The sequence below is a fragment of the Lissotriton vulgaris genome, chromosome 5 (genome assembly GCF_964263255.1).
Source record: "Lissotriton vulgaris chromosome 5, aLisVul1.2, whole genome shotgun sequence".
Lineage (NCBI taxonomy): Eukaryota > Metazoa > Chordata > Amphibia > Caudata > Salamandridae > Lissotriton > Lissotriton vulgaris.
The window spans coordinates 1581509063-1581531279 of NC_141693.1; the positions used below are offsets into that span (position 1 = coordinate 1581509063).

Below are 22217 nucleotides of genomic sequence, written 5' to 3' on the forward strand. Positions count from 1 at the left end.
TGGCTCGTGTGATATATTCTTAGCCGGGCCAAGACGTGGGGCTATAGAATGTTAGTCATGATCTTGGTTAAGGCTTTCTGGCGATGCCTCGACCTGAGCCCTTGGAAGTCTTTCAGTGTCTGTTCCGGGCCCCGTACTCACGGTTGGGCCTGGTTCATCGCTCGAGTCGTCATCGACGGCTCCGATGGCTGATGCGTCGTCTCTTACCTCGACGACGTTTTCATCCTCAACGTTTTCCTCGTCGTCTTCATAATAGTTGGAGTCATGCTCCAAACCGGGATCAGACTGCTGTTCTGGATCCTCAGTGTCGACGACCTCATAGTCTTCATCGAAGATATTCACTGGGCCGGGCGCTGGCTTCTGCCTCGCTGCGCGTCGAAGTCTAAGCGTCTTCTTCGACTTGAATTGAGCACAAGCTAGACAGTTGGCCTCATTGTGCTCCGGAGATAGGCACTTGTTGCACACCGGGTGTACATCGATGTGTGGGTACTTAGAATTACAAAGGGGGCATCGTTTGAATGGGCTCCGTTCCATCGACGATCGAGCCTCTGGTGTAGAAAAGGCCATGCGGCTCTTTTCGACGTCCTGCTCGGAAAGAACTGGAACAAAGTACTCGGCACCAATCGAAATAACAATACAGACGACCCGAAGGCCTTTTGGCCTTTAAAAAAGTTTCCGAACTTGAGTAAAAGTACATCCGAACCCAATGGCGGAAAAAAACAATCTGAGGATGGAGAGGATGCCCATGCACACTGTAGTCCGGGGGAGGAGCCACCTATCTCGTGATACTTCGAAGACTCTTTCAGGACAACAATGTGTAATCATCCGGATCCAAAACTAGGCGGCGATCTATGCACAGATATGAATTCAGCAGCCCACATGCCTCAAACACACATTTCTGTAGTGGGCAACAAACTCCACAGGCAGGGGATAAAACTAGGCCTCCGTTTTTATTTCTTCTGGAAAGGACACATTTACAAAAAATTACAAGTTACACAGTTTCAACCTGACATTCCCCAGTACTAAACTCATGATCACAGTGGAATTGGAAATTTTACCATTAAAGGCCCTCAGCTCAACCCCATTTTACTGGGGGTGTGGATGCAACGCTGTAAGTTAGATAAGCAGAGTGTAGTTATAAACCACCAAACATCTTGTTGGAAGTATAAAATCTGGACCAACAGCCCGAGCCCCCGCCACCTTTTTTCTTCCTGGCAAAACACACATGTTGACATTTCAGATAATTTTCCATTTTGTTTAAAAACTATGCATATAAAGAGCAGGGGAGCTCTGTTCAAAGTAAACCAATCCACACATGGCCTTGGAGGTCCTCAGAGCACCTTTGTGCACAACGCATTAGGATTTATGGATAAGAGGCCCAGACAAGTCCTTATGGAGAAGTGTGTGTGGTTGAGGACAGTAACCTGGGACCAGAAGCGGAGTTGTTTCAACCACAGTTCTGCAAACCAAGAACTGCCATGTGAAACGTAGCGGACCGCAAATAGTAATATGGTAAATTACAATGTAGACATTACAGTACTTTTCACGAGTCAGTTGTGTGTTATGAAAAAAGAAAAAAAATTACTAAGTCTTGCACTCCAACGTGCACATATCCTGTGGGGAGCAATGGCGGCCAAGAGATTGTCCGGTGAGCCAGCTGCAGGGTCCTTGTACATCTCCAACAGCCTCTGAACAAAACCAGGATCAGCTGTGAGCTGCTTGGAATCCTTTACATCCCTTTATTCCCACTCTCCCAAACCCCTTCAAGTGTCCGGGCTAGAAAGCTTAACGCCTGCCTCCTCTGTCGCGGACAGGTGTGCTGCGACTACGGCTCCGGCGTTTTGAGTCCCGGGGACGCTCACGCCCACCACGGTCCCTGCTAGGCTCTTGCCTCTTCTCACGCTCTGGCTCACGAGTGCGTTCAGCCTCCCGTTCCTTTTCACGCTCTTTAAGACGCTCCTTCCGCTCCTCCTCTTCTTGCTCCTTGCGAAGTTTCTCACGCTCTTTCACACGCTCTGCCCGGTCCTCAATCTTTTTCACAACCTACAGAGATATAAAAGACACGTCAGAACAATGGCAAATAAGCTTCACGTGCATCACACTGAAAAATAGTGTTTACCTGTAATTAGTTACATAGAATTGTTACCAGTCATCGATGCACATTTCCTCAAAATATTCTACATCAAAATGCAGAGAATCCAATGTACAGCAAAATCTTTGTAAATGCACACACTTTAGCAGCTGAACATCTTAATCTTTTTATCTCCTTCAACTAAGCCAGTGAATGACTAGGCCATAAGGAGAGCTCCACAAGAGTCAGATTCTTATTTAATTTTGCCTATTAAGTGACAGATCCATTTGAGTAAACTAATTCTAGGAGAGATGAGAAAGCTGGAGAACTTAACATTGGAACATTTTTCTACAGCAGAACAAATTTCTCAGAGGGCCAATTAACATTTGGCAGTCAAGGATACAAACAAATATGTTTGAGGGCAGGCCGTCTACATTATACACATGTGTATAAGGTACAGCATGAAAGGCTCTGCATTAAAATAGCTTTAGAATAGGCTTGTCAAATTTGGAAGGAATACCAACAGCTTTATAATGGGGAAGAGGATGAGTACTAAGATTACAGGTAACTTTTAAGACTACAATAGCAAGCCCAACAAAAAATCTGGGACTGCAGGTAAGTAGAACAGAACAAATTAATACGCAAGCAGATTGAAAAGGGAAGCCTACCCTATAGCTCATACTAGGGTATCTTGGCCTGGAGACTGTATACCTTAAATGGCTGGAATAGTTTAATTTCTTATAAAATAGCAGTTGCTCATCTTTGGATGCTGGAGCTGCCTTTACCAGGTAAACCCTGGGCTCACTTAACAAGACAGTCTCCTACTCACCGGATGTGAATTAACAAAAATATCTATTTTGTCCCATCTGCGCTGATGCAATGTAGGTGACAAAGCTGAAATTAGTAAAAATACTCATAGGAATGTTCACAGCCATCACCAGTACATGAAGGTGTCAGCTGACCTGACACTGTGTTGTCTTTTCTTCAGCTCCTGGCGTAGTTCGCGACTACTAGGCAGTATCCTAAGCAGATGATCATTTACTACTCGTGCTGCTTGGTCATGATACACTGCTAAAACAACTACACAGCCAAGTTCTCTCTATAGTCACTGGACACTTAAAGTAGTGATAGTGAGCAGATAAAGCTTTGTCCAGGAGGTGGTTAAAAATTCACATTCAATGAGGTACAAAAAACACTGAACACCTTCAATGTATAATCTAATTCTAAAGAAAATGTAAATCAACTTTATTAAGAGCTAAGCAGAACAGTAAGTTCGAACTAAGACAGAGGAAATCAGACTATGCTAGCAATCTCTCAGGCCAAGATGAGTCCCCAAACGTTTTTGCAGCTCATTAGCGCTACCTGGTAACAATGGCTCCAAGGCTAATGCTATCCTATGGGGCTCCGTTCAAAATTACTTTCGGAATTTTAGGCCAGTTAAGCTTAGCTGTCAAATACTTCCTGGAAGACAAACTTGCAAAGGACACAGATAAGGATACTTTAAAACAAACTGTTCCTTGGATTCCAAGAGGGTGGAAACAGTTGGGCACTCAAATATAGTCAAGGGGAAAATTAACGACTTCACTCGAACAGCCCAAACCCTCACTAACTAATTGACTAGAATGGCACCAAGCAAATTCTTAGACCTCCTAGGGACTATGTCCGGTTTACCCAGTGTCCATATATCACAAGTTAGGGACAACATCCACAGTTAAACATGCACTATGGGCATGGTGCAGTGTTACCTAGTTAATAGTAGAAGACATCTGCAATTAACACGGGCACATATGTATCTACAGCACTACATGCTCAGATGCTCATGGCGTAAAGCAACATTTCACATTTGTAGTTTGTGTGATTGTAGATACACATGGTATGCCTAGACTGAGAAGCAGTACTCGCATAGATCAGTAGTTAGCATGTTTTCGATGTGAATGTCAGAAATAAAAGTCCTTAAGACTGTCTAACCAACGATTTCTTGTTGTTGGGCAAGAATATCTATACAATAGTGTTGAGTAAACGTGTGAGGTGGACCAGGTAGATGTGAGTTAATGGTAAGTTGCCTATGAAAACAAAATGGTTAGTTACCAGCAGGAGCGCTTTTGCAGCTTGAAGAGTTTTCTGGATTTAACCCCTTCGCTGCTGATGACGAGCTCAGCTCGTCATCAGCCACGGGTGGCTTGTGCTGATGACGAGCTGAGCTCGTCATGTAACGCGGCTTTTAGAAAAAAGCCGCACAGCGCAAAATTCGCCGCAGCAGCGATGCGGTTAAACACTGCATTATTCCGCTATCTAATGGATGGGTCCGAAATGGTCTGTTTTTTCCTGTCAGCGACGTTAGACAGCATTCTGGAAGTACCTGTGCGCGATAGTTGTCTTCGGATTCTTTTTTCCATTTCTTCTGGGGATTAAGGGTATTTATTTACTTTTTCTGTTTTAAGTTTCTTTCCTCCCTTTTATGTGACCATCTTCCCATCGGTTCGCTTTCCTCATCTCTCGGGAGGTGGGTGGGTCGCATGTGAATCCAGAAAACTCATCAAGATGTAATGTAATCTGTAATGTAATCTTTTGTATAGCGCGGGTTACCCTCCATGGAGCATCTTGGCGCTTTTGAAAAAGGAGAACAGGTGTTATTGTTCGTGTGGGAGAGCTTACCAGGTGAATTATATACGTTTTTACAGTGTGTATCGGGTAGGGTGTATATCAAAGTTAAGGGTCTTTCTGAAGAGAATTTCGGTGGGAATATGTCGGAAGGGGGGTGGTAATGTGTTCCAGGCCCTAGACCCCAAGACTGCTAGGGCTTTTCCTCCTTTGGTTTTAAGTCAGAACTTGGGTATGGTGAGGAGGTTGTCACCTTGGGATCTCAGGCAGCGTGTACGGATGTAGTTTTTAAACATGTTTTCAATGCATTTTGGTCCAGTTTTATTGAAAACCCTGAAAGTAATTAACAGGATCTTAAAAAGCACCCTTTTAAGAATAGGGAGCCAGTGCAGGGTGTTCATTGCTATCGTGGCCGAGGTCCTTCTTTTCCATCCTAGGACTAGTCTGGCTGCTGCATGCTGCACCACTTGTAGTTTGTGGCAGACTGTTCTGTTGGTTCCTGCGTACAGACTGTTGCAGTAGTCAAGACGGGAGGCGACGAGGGCCACTGCTACCGTCTTCCTAACTGAGAGGGGGATAAGGTCGAAAAATGTCCTAAGCTTTTTTATTATGCCGAAGCAGTTCCCCGCCACGGCTACTGCTTGTTGTTGAAAGTTCATGGAGGGGTCGAATTTTATCCCTAGGTTTCTAACGCACAAGTTACTACTTGTGTAACGATATATCTGTAAGAGACATTAGTTAGTGATAGATTCCTTTCCTTAGAATATCCCCAGGCGTCAGACTGGATCCGGAAAATTTTGCGTAGCAATACCCCTGCGCGTCGGTAGGCGTTGTCTGCGGCTTCGCGCCCGTCGTCGTGAGCGCCGGAATGACGTCGGAGTACTTAGACGCCGCCCATGCGCGCTGACGTCAGTTCTGATACACAGCTTTTCCGCGCCAGATACGCAGACCCATGATAGAACCAACACTGGTGCCATGAAACTAGGGCCCTGAAAGGGGATGACCTTAACCCTAGATATCGGTTCGCAGAACGGGGAGGATGGGTGGGTCGGTAAGGAATCTATCACTAACTAATGTCTCTTACAGACCTATCGTTACACAGGTAGTAACTTGTGCATCTGAAAGGGACACGTTAGTGATAGATTCCTTACCTTAGAATAGATACCCCAGCAATACCAACCCCGGTGGTGGGTCTGCAAACCAATATCACACCAGAAAGTCCTGGAGGACGGAACGGCCAAAGAAGCCATCCCTCCGGACTGGACTGTCCAGGCAGTAGTGTCTTGCGAACGTGTGCAGCGAGGCCCACGTTGCTGCCTGGCAAATGTCCGGTAAAGGGACTCCTCGGCCCAGGGCAGTTGTAGTTGCCGTGGCACGAGTGGAATGAGCTCGCAATCCAGCAGGGGGCTCCTTTTTCGCCATGGAGTAACATGCCTGAATACACAAGATGATCCACCGCGAAATGGTCCTCTTGTGTACTGCCTTTCCCTTCTTCGCGCCCACGTAACCAACAAAGAGTTGGCCATCCACCCGGAATTGGCGTGTGCGGTCTATGTAATAGGAGAGCGCACGTTTAGGATCCAGACGGTGGAGCCTCTCCATCTTTCGAGGGATGCGGAGGCGGAAAGAAGGTGGGCAAAGTAATGGACTGCCCGATGTGGAAGGCCGTAACAACCTTGGGCAGAAAGGAAGGTCGTGTACGCAACACCACCTTGTCAGGATGAACAGATAGGAAAGGTGGAATACAAGAGAGAGCCTGGAGCTCACTCACTCTCCTGGCAGAGGTGATGGCGACCAGGAAAGCAGTCTTCAATGTGAGAAGACGGAGAGGACAGTTATGTAGCGGCTCAAAGGGAGCACACATCAGATAAGTGAGAACAAGATTCAAATCACACTGGGGCATCACAAAGGGAACAGGAGGAAACATGTGTATGATGCCCTTTGTGAGAAGTTGGCCTGATATGCAGTACTCACTATTCTAGTGATCACTATGTATCATTCCAAACGACCCTTATTGATGATTGGTTGTAAGTCAACCTTATAGACCAGCTATCCTAGTAGCATGGACAAGAGCAGTCTTTAGGATAAACTCTAGAGGGTGTGTTAAGCCAGCTGTTATACCATCACATATACCCCTTGAACACCAAGTGAAAGGACACCACACAAGTTGTTATGAAAATAAAAGGATATTTATTTATAACAAGTCTACCCTGATCTCTATGAGTCAGGGAGCTAAGCACATAACAAAACTCTTAAGAAAATACTTTAAGTTGCACAATTTACACAAATGCCCGAGGGGCACGAAAAACCATATACTACAAAAGTGGAATGCGAAATACTAGCAGGTAAGTAACTGGATCCAGAGGCTTTAGGATCGCTAGGACTACACTACAGAACCTTCAGGTTAGGAGCAGGAGGCCTAGGGAGATCGGGTGCAGTGTGTGCACTCTCACGCAGGACAAAGTCTATGGAGGCTAGATTTCGTAAAGTTAGTGTTATCGGACGAATCAGACTAGTTAGGCTGAAAACGAAAAAGAATCTGGACACTTAGATAGTGAAACTACGTTGGAGCACCGAAATGCTCGAGTTACCTAGCCCAGGGGCTGCGGCTGCATAGGGTTCATAAGACGTCGGGAATCCTTGTTGATACTCAGGAGCCTGAAGGAAGTAGTTGCTGGCAGGCGACCAGTGAAGATGTTCCGGGCTGATCCAAGGATGGATCAGTGAAGGATACCTGTAAGCAGAGGGGACCAAGTTCTGAATCACTAGCCAGTGATTAGGTGGGCACCAGGATGGCACCGGACGAGGTCATTCAGCCAGGTGAAGAAGTGACACTGGATTCTGCTGCTGCACGGACCAGGGCGCTAATGTCGACCAGGCTGGAGGTCTGCGAGCTGTCCCACGTCGGATGTCTGCTGCTGGCGATGCTGGATCCGTTGAAGGAGGCAACAAGCCTTGGCTAAGGCAAGCCCACGTGGCGACACAAAATGGCATCTGGAGTGGACCAGGAGGGTCCGAGGAAGTTCCCCTTCAAGAGGAGACCAGGGCCAGTCTAGAGGAGCTAGACCAGCGGTCAAACAAACGTAGGACGTCGTCTGGAGGGTCACTAGCCAACGGGCAAGTGACCGGACAACGTGGCAAGCAACACAGAAGCAAAAGGGCCCCACGCAGATCTGGTGGATGCTGGGGGGCTGGACTTCGGTGCTCGTGCTGCTTGGGGTTGGGGCTTCTCTTACCCCAGTGCACCCACTCGAGGGTCCCTCGGCGGTCGTGCTGGATCAGTGTTGTGCAGGTTCTGATGATAGCCGGTTCCTCTGGTCTTGTCGCACCCACGGTTCTCAGCTGTGCTGTAGAGGCAGGTAGAGGTCAGAGATGGCAGGGAGTCCGGGTCTAGTCGTGCTGGTCGGTCTGGTTCCGGAGGAAGGACGTGCAGCAAACCGCAAGATACTTAGTTGGTGCCTGCTGATGCAGGGTGACTACTCCTTAGTCACAAGGGAGAAATCTTGAGAAGTCGAGAGTTCCTTTCGTGAAAAGTAGTTTCAGGATTCAGAATTATCTAATTTGGGAAGGGGGCCCGCTCCTATCTTTATACTAAGGAAAGGGGCTGGCACGCGACTAGGTCCTGCCCATGGGTGGGACCAGGAAGGGGGGTGGTTATACCCCTCTCCCCTGTCCGGACTTTCCCCAGCTCAGGGGCTGGTGTGCCCCTGGAACTGGTTCAAGCCGGCATATGCACAGTGAGCACCGGGGTGCCACTTGCAGTCACCTTCCTCTCAGCCCTGCCTACCTGGGATACACAAAACCCTGTCTGGGATGGTGCTAGCACCGCCCCTGACAGGAAACCCTTTGTCCAAGCTCTCCTCGCTGGAAGGACTCCCAGCAGCAGGAGGTCAGACTTGTGTCTGTGGTGGCAGCATCCATTTTGTGATGCTGAGGCTCGAGTTAACTTTAACCGGGGTTCACAGTTACATACATGTCGTGTCCCTCTAGAAGGGTGGAATGCTAACCCCGTCGCCAGAATTGGCGAGGGGTTAGTATTCCAATTCGTATGACACCTTACTCGACATGTTTTGATAAAGCGATACCAAAGTTGGCAAATAACCGCGAGGATTATAATTAGGGCTCCCGGTTTTATGGTATTTATTTTTTACCATTTCCGTCTGTATTTATCCATATTTATTTTTATGCCATTTTATCTGTATATATCTGTATTTATTTTAGTCGCAAGCAAAAAAAGACGTTGCAGCTAGTATTTTTCCACATTTATTTAAATAGACAGTGTACACGGTTGTTATAGGTTTAGCTATATGTATATATGCGCCAAATTAAGTAAATACAATACAGTCCTACCAACAGTCAAGAGCGGTCTGCTTGGGTTTTCAAGGCACTGACATGGGTTCGTCTGATGAGTGCCTCTGCCCCAGTCCTACCAACAGTCAAGAGCTGTCTGCTTGGGTTTTCGAGGCGCTGATGTGTGCTCCTCTGATGAGTGACCCTGCCCCAGCTCTACCAACAGCTAAGAGCATCCGTCCTGTCTGACTGGGTCATACGAGGCTGCGCTGCCCCTGTATGGTGTTTCTCAGTGCACATCATCGGGGCTATGGTGGGCAGGTCAGAGGTCAATGCAAGACACTCCCTGGTAGGAATTTCCCGCGCCTGCCAGAGATTAATGGCCCAGCAGGTGTTAATGTGGCCAGGAAAACACCGCAATCAGGAAGAGGGGCATGGCAGGCAACTCTGGGCTGAAGCACAGATTTTGTGTGATTGACTCTTCCCCTGGCCCACCTGTGTGAACAGAGGCACTGGTCTGTGTTTATCGAAAAGTTACTGACTGCATCCGAGTTCAGGGAAGTTTCAAAGGTTTGTCTGGCATGTGATAACCGCTGTGCTAGAGTTTTAAAGACACTGATGTGTATTCATCTGATGAGTGACTCTACCCCAACTCTTACGACAGCTAAAGCTCTCTGATGTGCTAGCGTTTTAAAGACACTAGCGTGTGTTCGTCTGATGAGTGCCTCTGCCCCAGTCTACCAACAGTCAAGAGCTGTCTGAATGGGTTTTCAAGGCACTGACGTGGGTTCGTCTGACGAGTGCCTCTGCCCCAGCCCTACCAACAGTCAAGAGCTGTCTGCTTGGGTTTTCGAGGCGCTGATGTGTGCTCCTCTGATGAGTGACCCTGCCCCAGCTCTACCAACAGCTAAGATCATCTGTCCTGTCTGACTGGGTCATACGAGGCTGCGCCGCCCTTGTGAGGTGTTTCTTAGTTAAAGTGTACGTCATCGGGGCTATGGTGGGCAGGTCAGAGGTCAATGCAAGACACTACATGGAAGGAATTTCCCGCGCCTGCCAGAGATTAATGGCCCAGCAGGTGTTAAAGCCGCCAGGAAACAACCACAATCAGGAAGAGTGGCATGGCAGACAGCACAGATTTCCGAACAATCCTCAGAATCAGAGAATCCAATTTGGCTGTATTTTTCCGCATTTATTTATAAATACAGACGGAAGAAAATATTTTTCTGTCTGTATTTATATGTAAAAATCCGTTTAAACGGAAAACCGGGAGCCCTAATTATAATGCACTTAAGAGTATATGGTACGCGTTATCATGGAACAGCTATTAGGACTTGGTTCCGCAAGCTGCAAACGGGCTCAGCTCATGCCAGAGCACCATCTCACATAATTCCAAGCACTCTGCCTTCAGGATTGTTAAGGCCTGCCATAGGAGTGACTGATATGAATACATGTGTCCATTTTAGGGTTAGATATAGGTATACTATATCTAAAGCAAAGGGTGAATACACCACCTTGCCCCAGCTGTCGTGCAGCCAGTTGTGTCAGATTTAGATGGCCAGCCAGGGGTGGCATAATACATGCTGCAGCCCCTGGTAGGCCCTGGGTACACCTATGCCCTGGGTACCTAAGGTACACTGTACAGGGACTGATAAGGTGACTCAGTATCCAATTAGATATATACCTAAGGTATATGGAATCCATTTTACAGAGAGAGCAGTAGGCCTGGGGCCCTGAATAGCAGGGTCCCAGGTCAACTAAGTCAGAAAACCAGCAAAACACCAGGCAAAAAAGTTGAGGGCAACCATAGTCAGGTATCCACCCTCCTACACCCTTCAGAAATCTACTTACAATGGGGGACTTGAATAAAGAAGGCGGATCAGGTAGCCTTAAGAAGGCAGAATGAGCAGACAGGTACCCTTTAAGAGTGCCCAGAGCAGAGCCCTGCTGGGCAAGTGAAAGAAGAAAGAGCAGTACTTCCGAAAGGGGTGCAGAGAGGATCCACAGCCTTTGCTGTGCACCATGCCACAAATCTGTTCCACCTGCAGGCGTATACCGACTTTGTGGAGGGACGCCTGGCTGCCAGAATGATATCACAGACTTCAGGAGGCAAGTCAAATGGCCTCAACTGTCGCCGCTCAATCTCCAAGCATGGAGGTGGAGACAGGACAGGTTCGGGTGGAGGACCGTCCCCTGCTGCTGCGACAGAAGGTCCTCCCGAAGAGGCAGACGAATCGGGGGATCGACTGACATGCTGAGTAGCTCGGGATACCAGTATCTTCCTGCCCAGTCTGGAGCCACAAGGATAACCTGGGCCCGGTCGCGCCTGATCTTCTTCAGCACTCTGGGCAGAAGTGGTATAGGCGGAAAGGCGTACAACAGACTGCAGCTCCACTCGCGACGAAAAGCGTCGCCGAGCGAGTGCCGCCTTGGAAATTCCAACGAGCAGAACTGATGACATTGCGCGTTCTCTTCTGTGGCGAATAGATCTAACCAAGGCTCTCCCCATTGCTGAAAGAGACCTTGCGCCACGTCCGAGTTCAGACGCCATTCGTGATCCATCATGCACCGACGGCTGAGTTCGTCCGCCCTGGCATTGAGAGAGCCTGCCAGGTGTTGAACCGCCAGGGTCACGCCCTGATGTTCCAGCCATTGCCATAGGCGCAGAGCCTCCTGGCACAGGGCCCACGACCCCACTCCGCCTTGTTTGTTGCAGTACCACATGGCGGTGGTGTTGTCGGGGAACACTTGCGCTTCACTCCCCCGAACAGAGGGGAGTAATGCCTTCAGTGCTAGACGAATCGCCCGCAGCTCCAACATGTTGATATGGAGCCAGGACTCCGCCGGAGACCAGAGGCCTCTGATCTCCGCCTCTCCAATATGGCCTCCCCAGCCCTGGAGAGACGCGTCCATTACCACCACGTGCTCCGGGTGGGGTAGGGAGAGGAATCTGCCACTGACCCAGTCGCGGTCGTGAGCCACCACTGCAGTTGTCTCGCAGTGCCCTCCAAGATCAAGACATGATCGGACAGGTTGCCCTGATGCTGAGCCCACTGAAACTTCAGGTCCCACTGCAGAGCCCGCATCCGCCACCTGGCGTGATGCACCAGAAGGATGCAGGAGGCCATCAGCCCCAGAAGCCGTAGCGTCAACCTGACCGAGACTCGGGATAACGGCTGTGTGAGAAGTTGGCCTGATATGCAGTGCTCACTATTCTAGTGATCACTATGTATCAGTCCAAACAACCCTTATTGATGATTGGTTGTAAGTCAACCGATAGACCAGCTATACTAGTAGCATGGACAAGAGCAGTCTTTAGGCTAGACTCTAGAGGGCGTGTTAAGCCAGCTGTTGTACCATCACATATACCCCTTGAACACCAAGTGAAAGGACACCACACAAGTCAAGTCAAGTCAAAAAGTGCTTTATTCGAGTATTACTCATAAAAGCATAGTAAACAAAGAATTTTAAAAACAGATTACATTTTTTCTGTCGAACACAGTGACACAGCACTTTAAGATACATACAGGAATACATTGAATTAAAAAGATTTTTCCATTACAGAAATTGATAAATGGTTGGAAAAGGATTAATACCGTAAAAAAAAAAAAAAAAAAACTTTTCAAGATATAGAACGCCGGTGAGCTAAAATCGGTAATACAAATACAAAAAACACACTTATAGCAGACAGAGAATAGTTAACATACTAGCAGTCTGTCTTAATGCAAAATCATTTATAGTTAAAAAGCAGTGATTACAAATACAAGGGGACCATTTTTTCAGACAGAAAATTGTTATTTAGCTAGCTGTCTCTGCCTGATTGCCCACGCCCAACCGAGATATTTTGCTGTAGCTATCATAATCCAGGTAACTGGGCTCGTACATATAATTCGCATAGCTACCAAGCTACATGTTGTCCCAAGGTTCCTGCACATAGGTGCTAACCAGACACGTCTTGGCACAGTATAGACCGTACAAGAAAGCAGTAAGTGGCCCAATGACTCCTTCCCCGTCCCACAAGCTGGGTAGATGTTGCTACCTCCATGACCCCATTTTGCAGTCAAAGTTCTTATAGGAAGTCACCAGCTCTTAATTGAAATAAAAGCTTCCCATCACCTGGCTTCGAGATGGTGTCCCAATATCTTTCCAAGGCTGGATACATTTTAGCCTCAAGGTAGTACATAGACATGGACCCAATGCTAGGAGTACTTAGGACTTTGTTGGCAGCATTTTCCCAAAAAATGTTTTTTAAGACTAGCTTTGAGGGGAATAATGCGCCAGCAGGGTCCAACCATAAAGAACTCAACCCAAGCTCAAATAATATGGCTTTCAATGAATTAAGCCAACTTATTTTATGGAAGCCATCAGCCTTGATGATGTCCAAAAAACCTGTGGCGTAATGTGAGAGCTCGGGAGTAGTCCAGAGTCTGCGCCAATACAAAATTGGGCGTAGTCTGGCTGAATCCTTGATTTGTTTTCTTCCGAGGTCATATCGCAGGGGTAACAGCGGAGTACTTTTAGGTGTACCAGTCAATGCCCGTAGAAATTTGTTTTCTGAGGCTTGCAAAGCATTAAGATTTTCGAAGCCCCACATTTCTGCACCGTACAATGCAGACCCAATAGCCTTTGCTTCGTAGCCTAATAGGTCTGGTTTAACAGGTTTAGTTAAGGATTTCCTGTGCTCTGAATTGATGGCACCCGCTATTTGCTTATGCCGCAATGTAGCAATATTTAAGTGCTGGCTCCACCTGTTATCAGAAATTTGGATACCCAGATATGTGAATGAGTTGACTAACTCTAGAGGCCGACCGCTCATCATGATTTTAGATTTGAAGCTGCGGTGCGGCTTAAAAACCACGAGTTTAGTTTTGGTGGTATTCACCTCAAGTCCATGTTCCCCACAAAAATTCTTAAAAATCAACAGAGCACGCTGCAAGCCACTAGGGGTTGTTGATAAAACTAGCGTGTCATCCGCAAACATTAGTATGGGGATTTTTAGGCCTGAGAGGGAAGGAGCGTCAACAGTTGCGGGTACCAATCTGGAGACAACACCATTTATAAACAATGTAAACAAAGTAGGGGCCATTGAACACCCTTGTCTGACTCCTCGTTCGACACGGAAATCAGCTGTAACCATCCCGTGGCCGCCCCATTGGATTTTAGCGAAATTAGATTTGTGGAGACGCATTATCATTGTTAGTAATTCTTTCGGGACCCCCAAACTATGCAAGACTTGCCACAGTTTGGCCCGGGGGAGCAGGTCGAAGGCAGCCCGCAGATCGACAAATGCCACATACAGGCTGCCCCCCCCCCCCCCTAGCACCACGGTCTTCCACTGTAGCAATTGGAAGCGGAACACTTGGTCAACCGTACTGGTTGCCCTTCTAAATCCTGCTTGGAAAGGAGATAGAATGTTATTATCTTCTGCCCAATCAAGAAGCCTATTAACCACCACGCGCCCGACAATTTTTTGAACAGTGTCAATAAGGCTAATAGGCATATAGTTACAAGGCTGGGAACGGTCCCCCTTTTTGTACACTGGGATGATCACTGCACCTCTCCATGAATCGGGGACATCCGCTCCCTGAGCAATAGAATTAATAAGCAAATAAATATAGTTGCACCAGCGTTCTCTATCATTTAAATAGATGTCAGCGGGTACTCCATCTGAACCGGGGGCTCGCCCTCGCTTTACTGCGCTAATAGCAGACATAATCTCTTTAAGAGTGAAGAGACAGTCTTCAGAAAACGTCATGGTGAAACAATCCTCATCTGCGCCTAAGGTGTTAAGAGTATATTGTGAGCTAAAGAATTCTACCCATTCCTCTTGTGATACATTGTTGTTTGGAGACTCTTCAGCTTTCTCAGAACCCCATTTTACAATATTCCAAAATGCTCTGAGTCCTTCCTGTCGCTGGCCTTCTTCAATTTGCACCAGTGCTGCTCATCCCACTCCCTCTTGGCTTTAGCTATACATGCTTTATATTCCTTTCTTGCAAGACTAATAAGTACACAATCTCTCCTCTTAATTGCCTGTCCGAGGGCGAGCCTTGCCTTCCTACAGTCAGTATTGTACCATCTTGCATCCTTACAGGCCTTAGCCCCCTTTCTCTTGTCAGGTTTAAGAAAGTGCTCCTTGATCTTGGCGAAAAGTGTATCGTGAATTTTAACCACGTCCCCCAAGCCAGAAGCAGAGGCACTAATCAGTTCCATGGCCAGTATGGCTTGGTCAGTTTCTTTGTTGATAGTATCTATAGCCTGTTGATTGTGAACTAGAGTATCCCATCTTAACCTGCGCATGTTATTCTCAGGGATGATCAGCGGTGGAACATGGTCATTCGTACAGGTAGAATTTGTCTCTGCAGACCACCATTTATGAGTCACACTTAGGGGGTTGTGGTCACTCTCTGGTCTCATGGTAACCTCCATGTCGCAGAGGGTAGGCCACAAAGGCAGACTACAGATTACATAATCAATTCTACTTTTATGCCTCCCATTGTCAAAAGTTAGAGCCATTTTTATCCCTCCTTGTTCTTCCATTCACGGCTCTCAGACCCTTTTCAAGGCACATTGCGTTAATAGCTATTATGTCCTCAGTCCAGCGAGAAACTGGTTTCAGTTGTAGTTCTGGGATACCCCAAAGAGAGTCCTCTTCAGCTCCAGTATAGGCCTCTCCCACGACCAAGGGCTCAAACATCCGGTTAAGGTCACCTGCTATAACAATGTTGTTCTCGTGGGAGTGTTCATCGAGGAAGTTTTCCAAGGCTGTTAGAACTTCGGATCGACCACCTTTAGCACTCCTAACATATATGTTATAAATATCAAGTGCCCCAAGAGTGTCCGTGGTTAGCCTAATCAACTGTATATCGCTGTGGCTAATAGCTATATTTTTGACTGAGAGGTTTAGCGCCTGTCGAACCCAGATAGTAAGCCCCCCCATAGGTCTGCCTTTCGCACCCTTTACAGCTGGCACCGAAAAATTCAAATAACCTAGTAAAAAAAAACAGGTTCGCATGCCCAAGTCTCCTGAAATATGCAGATATCATATTGAGTGACAAAACCAAGCCAGTCCCCACAATCTAGCTTTGAAGTCAAACCAGCTAAATTCCAGGAGATTAAATTAGCAGACCTGGGCACATGTCCCTCTAGTACATCGGGTGGAAGATTCTTTATACAGTTCTCACCTACTACTGGGACAACTAAGTTGTTCAACAAATCGTTATTAAGGCAGCTATCATCCTGGGGAGGCAAACTAGATATGATTTGTTCCACACTGGTCGGGGGTGCAACATTGTTACCCTTGGGGAGTCAGTCACAATCATTTAGATTGGAAAGAGCTGAGTACCTGTTTTCCAGATTTAGACCCCACTCTGTCGGCTGCACTTCCCTCCGCCCTTTCGTTGAGACTACATTCCACTTCGTCTTTAGCATAGTTTTATTAGAAACCCTCCCACTTCGCGGATAGAAGAAATCTAAGGTGAGTGGAATAATTTCGGTAGATCTTCGCTGTGGGGGTAAGAGGTTGGGCAAGATATTTGTCAGAACCTCAGGGTCAGAGAAATGTAAAATATCACAATCACCCCGAAACCTCTTAACAACACTATTTCCTATCCACTTCACTCTCCTGGCCTTTACTAGTTCTTCGGCCAGCTGATGCTTACCCCAGGGAGTTATTAACATATTATTGGTCAACCAATATAGGGCTTTAGACAACAGGGATGAGGTAGATTCTTCCTGCCCAGGCGCCAGGAGAGGAACGTTGGCTAGAACCAAAACCAAGGGAGAAGCCTCAACTATCAACTCCACCGAGTCGTTTGCAGGTTCTGAAGCAGGGGGTACAATGGGAGGAACATCATTCACCTGCACACCGTTCGATGTGGATACCTGGGGAGCCACCAAATAATCGGTAGATGGGGGAGCCCCACCACCCACCGGAATGGAGGAGGACCTCTTTTGCTCAACACTGCTGATAATTGCTTCAGGTAATTTACCAACTTCAGCTAAGGTGTGGTTCAATAGATCCCCTAGACGATTGACCTCTTTAGTTAGTTTCTCTATTTTGCCAATCAACGGCTTGACAATTCCCTGCACCGTGATATCTATCATGTCCAACAGTGTCATAAGTTGTCCACTAGATATAGACTTACAGGCGTCATCTAGAGATCCATCTTCCTCCACCAAGGTTTTATTAGGAGGGGATGTGATCTTTTTCCGACTTGATCTTAGCCCACCACGCTTAGGCTGGGTCCTTCTAGCTCCTCTAGTAGTGCGAGGTGCAGGCACTGGAGTAGGTGCTTTGTCCTGAACTAGGTGTTGATCGACCTCCTCCTCATTTTCGCTGTCTGACTCAACATAGACTGATTGAGTAATTGTAGTATTGTCCGCGTGGTCAGAAACAGCAACAGGAGCACTACAGGAGCTATGTGGCTCTGGGGATTGGGCAGGGGTTGGTATCGGCGATGTTGGTGTGATTGGGTTAGGTGATGTGCACAGGCCAAGTGAAGATCTCCTATCGTTGTTAATTTTTGCAACTACCTGGAGGAGATAGTTGTCCATAGTATTCTTAGCAGGAGATGGCTTTTTTCCTGACATGGCGCAACGTAGAGCGGTAAACAAAACCCTCACAGAAGCGAGAAGTATGAAGCAATATTCTTAAAGCCGCAGAGCAACTCAGCCGCACCAGGTCAAGTGCAATAACACTAGATAGCGCAAGTTAACCCCAAGCTATAACAGTTGCTCACCTCCAGAGCTGGAAACGGGCAGAGTTCCTGGCCCAGCCCAGACTCTGCCTGTCTCGGACTGACTTAGACTGTCCGCCCTTAGTCCGGCCTTCGTCCCGGGCCTCGTTCCGCACGCGTTCCGCTACACGTAGGGCCCTAGTTTGTACTTGTAGACCTCGGTGATTGAGGGGGCGTGGCCGCTGCGGGAAGAGGCTACAGCTGTTCCCAAGCCTCACCGTCCTGCAGCGGTGGGTCAACAATCAGCGTCTTGGTGCACTCTGGGAAAGTGAGTGCAGCGCTAGTAATGGCCCAAGAAAAGCCCCAGTCACGGCAATCCAGACAAGCTCCTGCTCGCCTACAGCTCCCAAACAGCAGGTATCAGCACGGCGCGGTCGTTGAGTGGCACCTCCTTACTTGATTTTAGTACAGGATTGGCATCGGGAGATCCAGGCAGCAGAACGACCAAATATATTGTCAATGGCTGCTTCTTAGTCCAGGGGAAGTTCAATTGGAAAAGGAAGCACTCCGTTTCCCAGGGAGTACAAAAAACAGGTTCAGGAGGAAAAAGCCACTCACTAGGCATAAAAAACCCCCTAGAGTAAGTTTCTTAAATTAAATAAAGGGACCAGGAACGACCAGAGACTCCAAACACGGCGTCTGACATCGACCGTGCTCCTCGGTATCCTCAGCGCGTCGATAACGACCAAGCAGCAGACAATGACGTGGACCGGCAACACAAGATGCAGAAAGAAGGTAGACACTGGACGAAAGTTCAATAACCTCCAGTCCACCCCCGGGGCTTGACTGCTAACGGCAACGCTGGTGGCAACGCTTGCTCACAGCTGCAGGCGTTCTCCACGCACAACACGGCCTCACCACACAAGTGTTATGAAAATAAACAGTATATTTATTTAGATCACAACAGCCCTGTACTCTTTATGAGGACAGGGTACTAAGCACACAACAAAACTCTTACGAAAATACTTCAAGTTGCACAATTTACACAAATGCCCGAGGGGCACGGAAAACCATATACTACAAAAGTGGAATGCGAAATTACTAGCAGGTAAGTACTGGACTAATAGGCTTTGGAATCGCTAGGACTACGTTACTGAACCTTCAGATTACTAGTAGGAGGCCTAGGGGACTCGGGTGCAGAGTGTGCACTCTCACGCGGGATGCGAGACAAAGTCTATGGAGGCAAGTAAAAGCAAAGTTAAGGATATCGGACGAATCCGACTTGTTAGGCTGAAAACGAAAAAGGATCTGGACCCTTGGATAGTGAGGCTATGCTGGGGCACCAAAATGCCGAATTGGCGAGGGGTTAGTATTCCAATTCGTATGACACCTTACTCGACATGTTTTGATAAAGCGATACCAAAGATAGCATTAACCGCAAGGATTATAATGCACTTAAGAGTATATGGTATGCGTTATCATGGAACAGCTATTAGGACTTAGTTCCGCAAGCTGCAAACGGGCTCAGCTCATGCCAGAGCACCATCTCACACGATTCCAAGCACTCTGCCTTCAGGATTGTCAAGGCCTGCCATAGGAGTGACTGATAGGAATCTGTGTCCCCATTTTAGGGTTAGATATAGGTATACTATATCTAAAGCAAAGGGTGATTACACCACCTTGCCCCAGCTGTCGTGCAGCCAGTTGTGTCAGATTTAGATGGCCAGCCAGGGGTGGCATAATACATGCTTCAGCCCCTGGTAGGCCCTGGGTACAACTATGCCCTGAGTTGCAGGGTCTGATAAGGTGGCCCAGTACCAATTGGTAAATGCACCTAGGGTACACGTTGTAATTTAGTGAGAACAGCTAGGCTGTGGGTCTGATTAGCAGGCCCACAGCCAGAGAAAGTCGTAAACCAGTGAAACAAAAGCAAAAAATCTGGGGTGATCATAGGATTGCAGACCCTACTCTCCTACAACACTCAAACAAGGAGCCCTAAGTTGCATAAAAGAAAGGAAACCCTACAATGTGGACTGGTCAATGTTAGGTCGATGGGCAAGCATGCCCAACACATCTTTGACCTAATCTCAGAAAAAGAGCTTGAACAACCAGTCGTCATCAGAACTGCACGACTTCTATCCAGCACGACCGCCGAGGGATCCTTGTGTGAGTGCTTTGGGGTCCGAGAAGCCCCAACCCTGAGTAGCTCCAGCACCCCAGCATCCACCAGATCTGCGTGGGGCCCTTCTGCTTTTTGCTGCTCACCGCATTGTCTGGCTACTAGCCCGCTGGCTTGTGGCCCTCCCGACGACCGACGACATCACCACTGCTAGTCTGGTTGCCCCAGACTGGCCCTTGCTCCCTCCCAAAAGAGGAGCACCCCGGACCCTCCTGGTCCACTCCAGACGCCATTTTAGGTCCACCGCGTGGGCTTGAATTTGCCAAGACTTGTTGCCCCAATCCTGGGTCCGGCGACGTCGACGGCAGCAACAATCGTGGGACAGCTCGCACCTCCATCCTGGTCGCCGACAATGCCTCCTGGTCCGTGAGACTGCAGAGCCCAGCGTCGCCCACTCACCTGGTCGAGGTGACTCCATCCGGTGCCATCCTGGTGCCCATCTAATCACTGGCTAGTGATTCAGAACTTGGTCCCCTCTGCTTACAGGTGTCTTCCATCTTCGATACAGGCTTGGATCCACCGAAGAATCTTCACTGGTCGCCTGCCAGCAACAACTTCTTTCAGGCTCCATAGACTGCAACGAGGATTCCAGACGTCTTTTCAGACCTATGCAGCCGCAGCCCCTGGGCTAGGTAACTTCGTCATTTCGGTGCCCCAGCATAGCCTCACTATCCAAGGGTCCAGATACTTTTTCGTTTTCAGCCTAACTAGTCGGATTCGTCCGATATCCTTAACTTTGCTTTTACTAGCCTCCATAGACTTTGTCCCGCATCCCGCGTGAGAGTGCACACTCTGCACCCGAGTCCCCTAGGCCTCCTGCTAGTAATCTGAAGGTTCAGTAGTCAAGTCCTAGCGAGTCCAAAGCCTATTAGTCCAGTACTTACCTGCTAGTAATTTCGCATTCCACTTTTGTAGTATATGGTTTTTCGTGCCCCTCTGGCATTTCTGTAAATTGTGCAACTTAAAGTATTTTCGTAAGAGTTTTGTTGTGTGCTTAGTACCCTGTCCTCATAAAGAGTACAGGGCTGTTGTGATCTAAATAAATACACTGTTTATTTTCATAACACTCGTGTGGTGTCCTTTCACTTGGTGTTCAAGGGGTATATGTGATGGTATAACAGCTGGCTTAACACGCCCTCTAGAGTCTAGCCTAAAGACTGCTCTTGTCCATGCTACTAGGATAGCTGGTCTATCGGTTGACTTATAACCAATCATCAATAAGGGTTGTTTGGACTGATACATAGTGATCACTAGAATAGTGAGCACTGCATATCAGGGCAACTTCTCACATTGGTGAGCAGCGGTTGGGATTTGAGCTTGCTGTTTTACCACACGTATCCTAAGAATATCCTTGTGAAAGATCACATAAGTATAAGGTACATATAACTTAGCTTAGAATACTCTGAGTTCTACTGAACCAGCTGTTGTAGTTTACCAGGGCCTAGCACACCCTGACTACAACTCTTAGCAAGGGATCAGTAGGCAAACAAATAGTGTAGGTAGGTGCATCACTTACACCACACTAGAAGCATGTCTAACCACGGAGAGTCTTCAGAGACCCCTCTTGTGGTTGTGGACCCTCCACAGGTCCCTTCCAGATATGCTGCTCTTAGCTTCCAGGAGATGAGACAAATCTGTACATCCAGGAAGCTAAAACAGGGTTCAAACCCTACCATTCCTTTTCTGATTGGTCTCTTAGAGACTTATGATGCCAGGAGGTCTGCCAACACAGATCCTCCTCATCCAGATGGGAATCTGCCCCCCTTAGAGGGACCCTTTACTAACCCTGACCACCCCCTCCAGGCAGCAGATGATGCTGAGGAGGAGGAGGAAGAGGATTTATCAGAGGATGAGGCAGACAAAGGTCAGGTAGAAGTCAGTAGACTCACTAGGACCAACTTAAGTAGGCACGAGAATGGATTTGGGGGACCCCCAGGGCCACTCTCAGGCAGACTTAACATTGGGAATGGACGAGTTAGGTCTCTATCTAGAGGCTCTAACAGATCCATTCAAACCAATGGCTCTCAGACCTCTTCTCATAGAGGGATGTCATCCCCTAAGAGAAGGGAGCATGAAGCTAAGATGAGGGAAGCCAATCTGAGGATTGAAAGGGAAGAACTTGTCCTGGCCAAAGAGAGGCTTGCCTTTGCTAGAGAGCAAAAGTTAAGTGGGTTAGATCTCACTGGTGGCAGCATTCTCCCAAGAGAAAAAAAGACAGGAGTTTAGACACTAGACACCTGAGTAAGATAGTGCCCCCCTTTAAACAAGGGGATGATATCCACAAATGGATGACTGCTTTTGAGAGGGCTTGCACTGTACAGTGTGTCCCCTAGAGTCAGTGGGCAGCTATCTTGTGGCTCTCCTTTGAAGGTAAAGGTAGAGACAAGCTCCTCACTAC

General features: G+C 47.8%; 1 protein-coding gene across 3 annotated transcripts in view; it reads right to left on the reverse strand.

The window, feature by feature from the left end:
• Positions 1–931: 931 nt before the first annotated feature.
• The window catches only part of ACIN1 (apoptotic chromatin condensation inducer 1), a 947610-nt gene continuing 926324 nt past the window's right edge, over positions 932–22217 (reverse strand). For all 3 annotated transcript variants that reach the window (XM_086923671.1, XM_086923670.1, XM_086923673.1), the window contains one exon: positions 932–2043. In XM_086923671.1, the coding sequence (XP_086779797.1) occupies positions 1786–2043 (258 nt within the window). In that variant the 3' untranslated portion in view covers positions 932–1785. The remainder of the gene's footprint in view (positions 2044–22217) is intronic.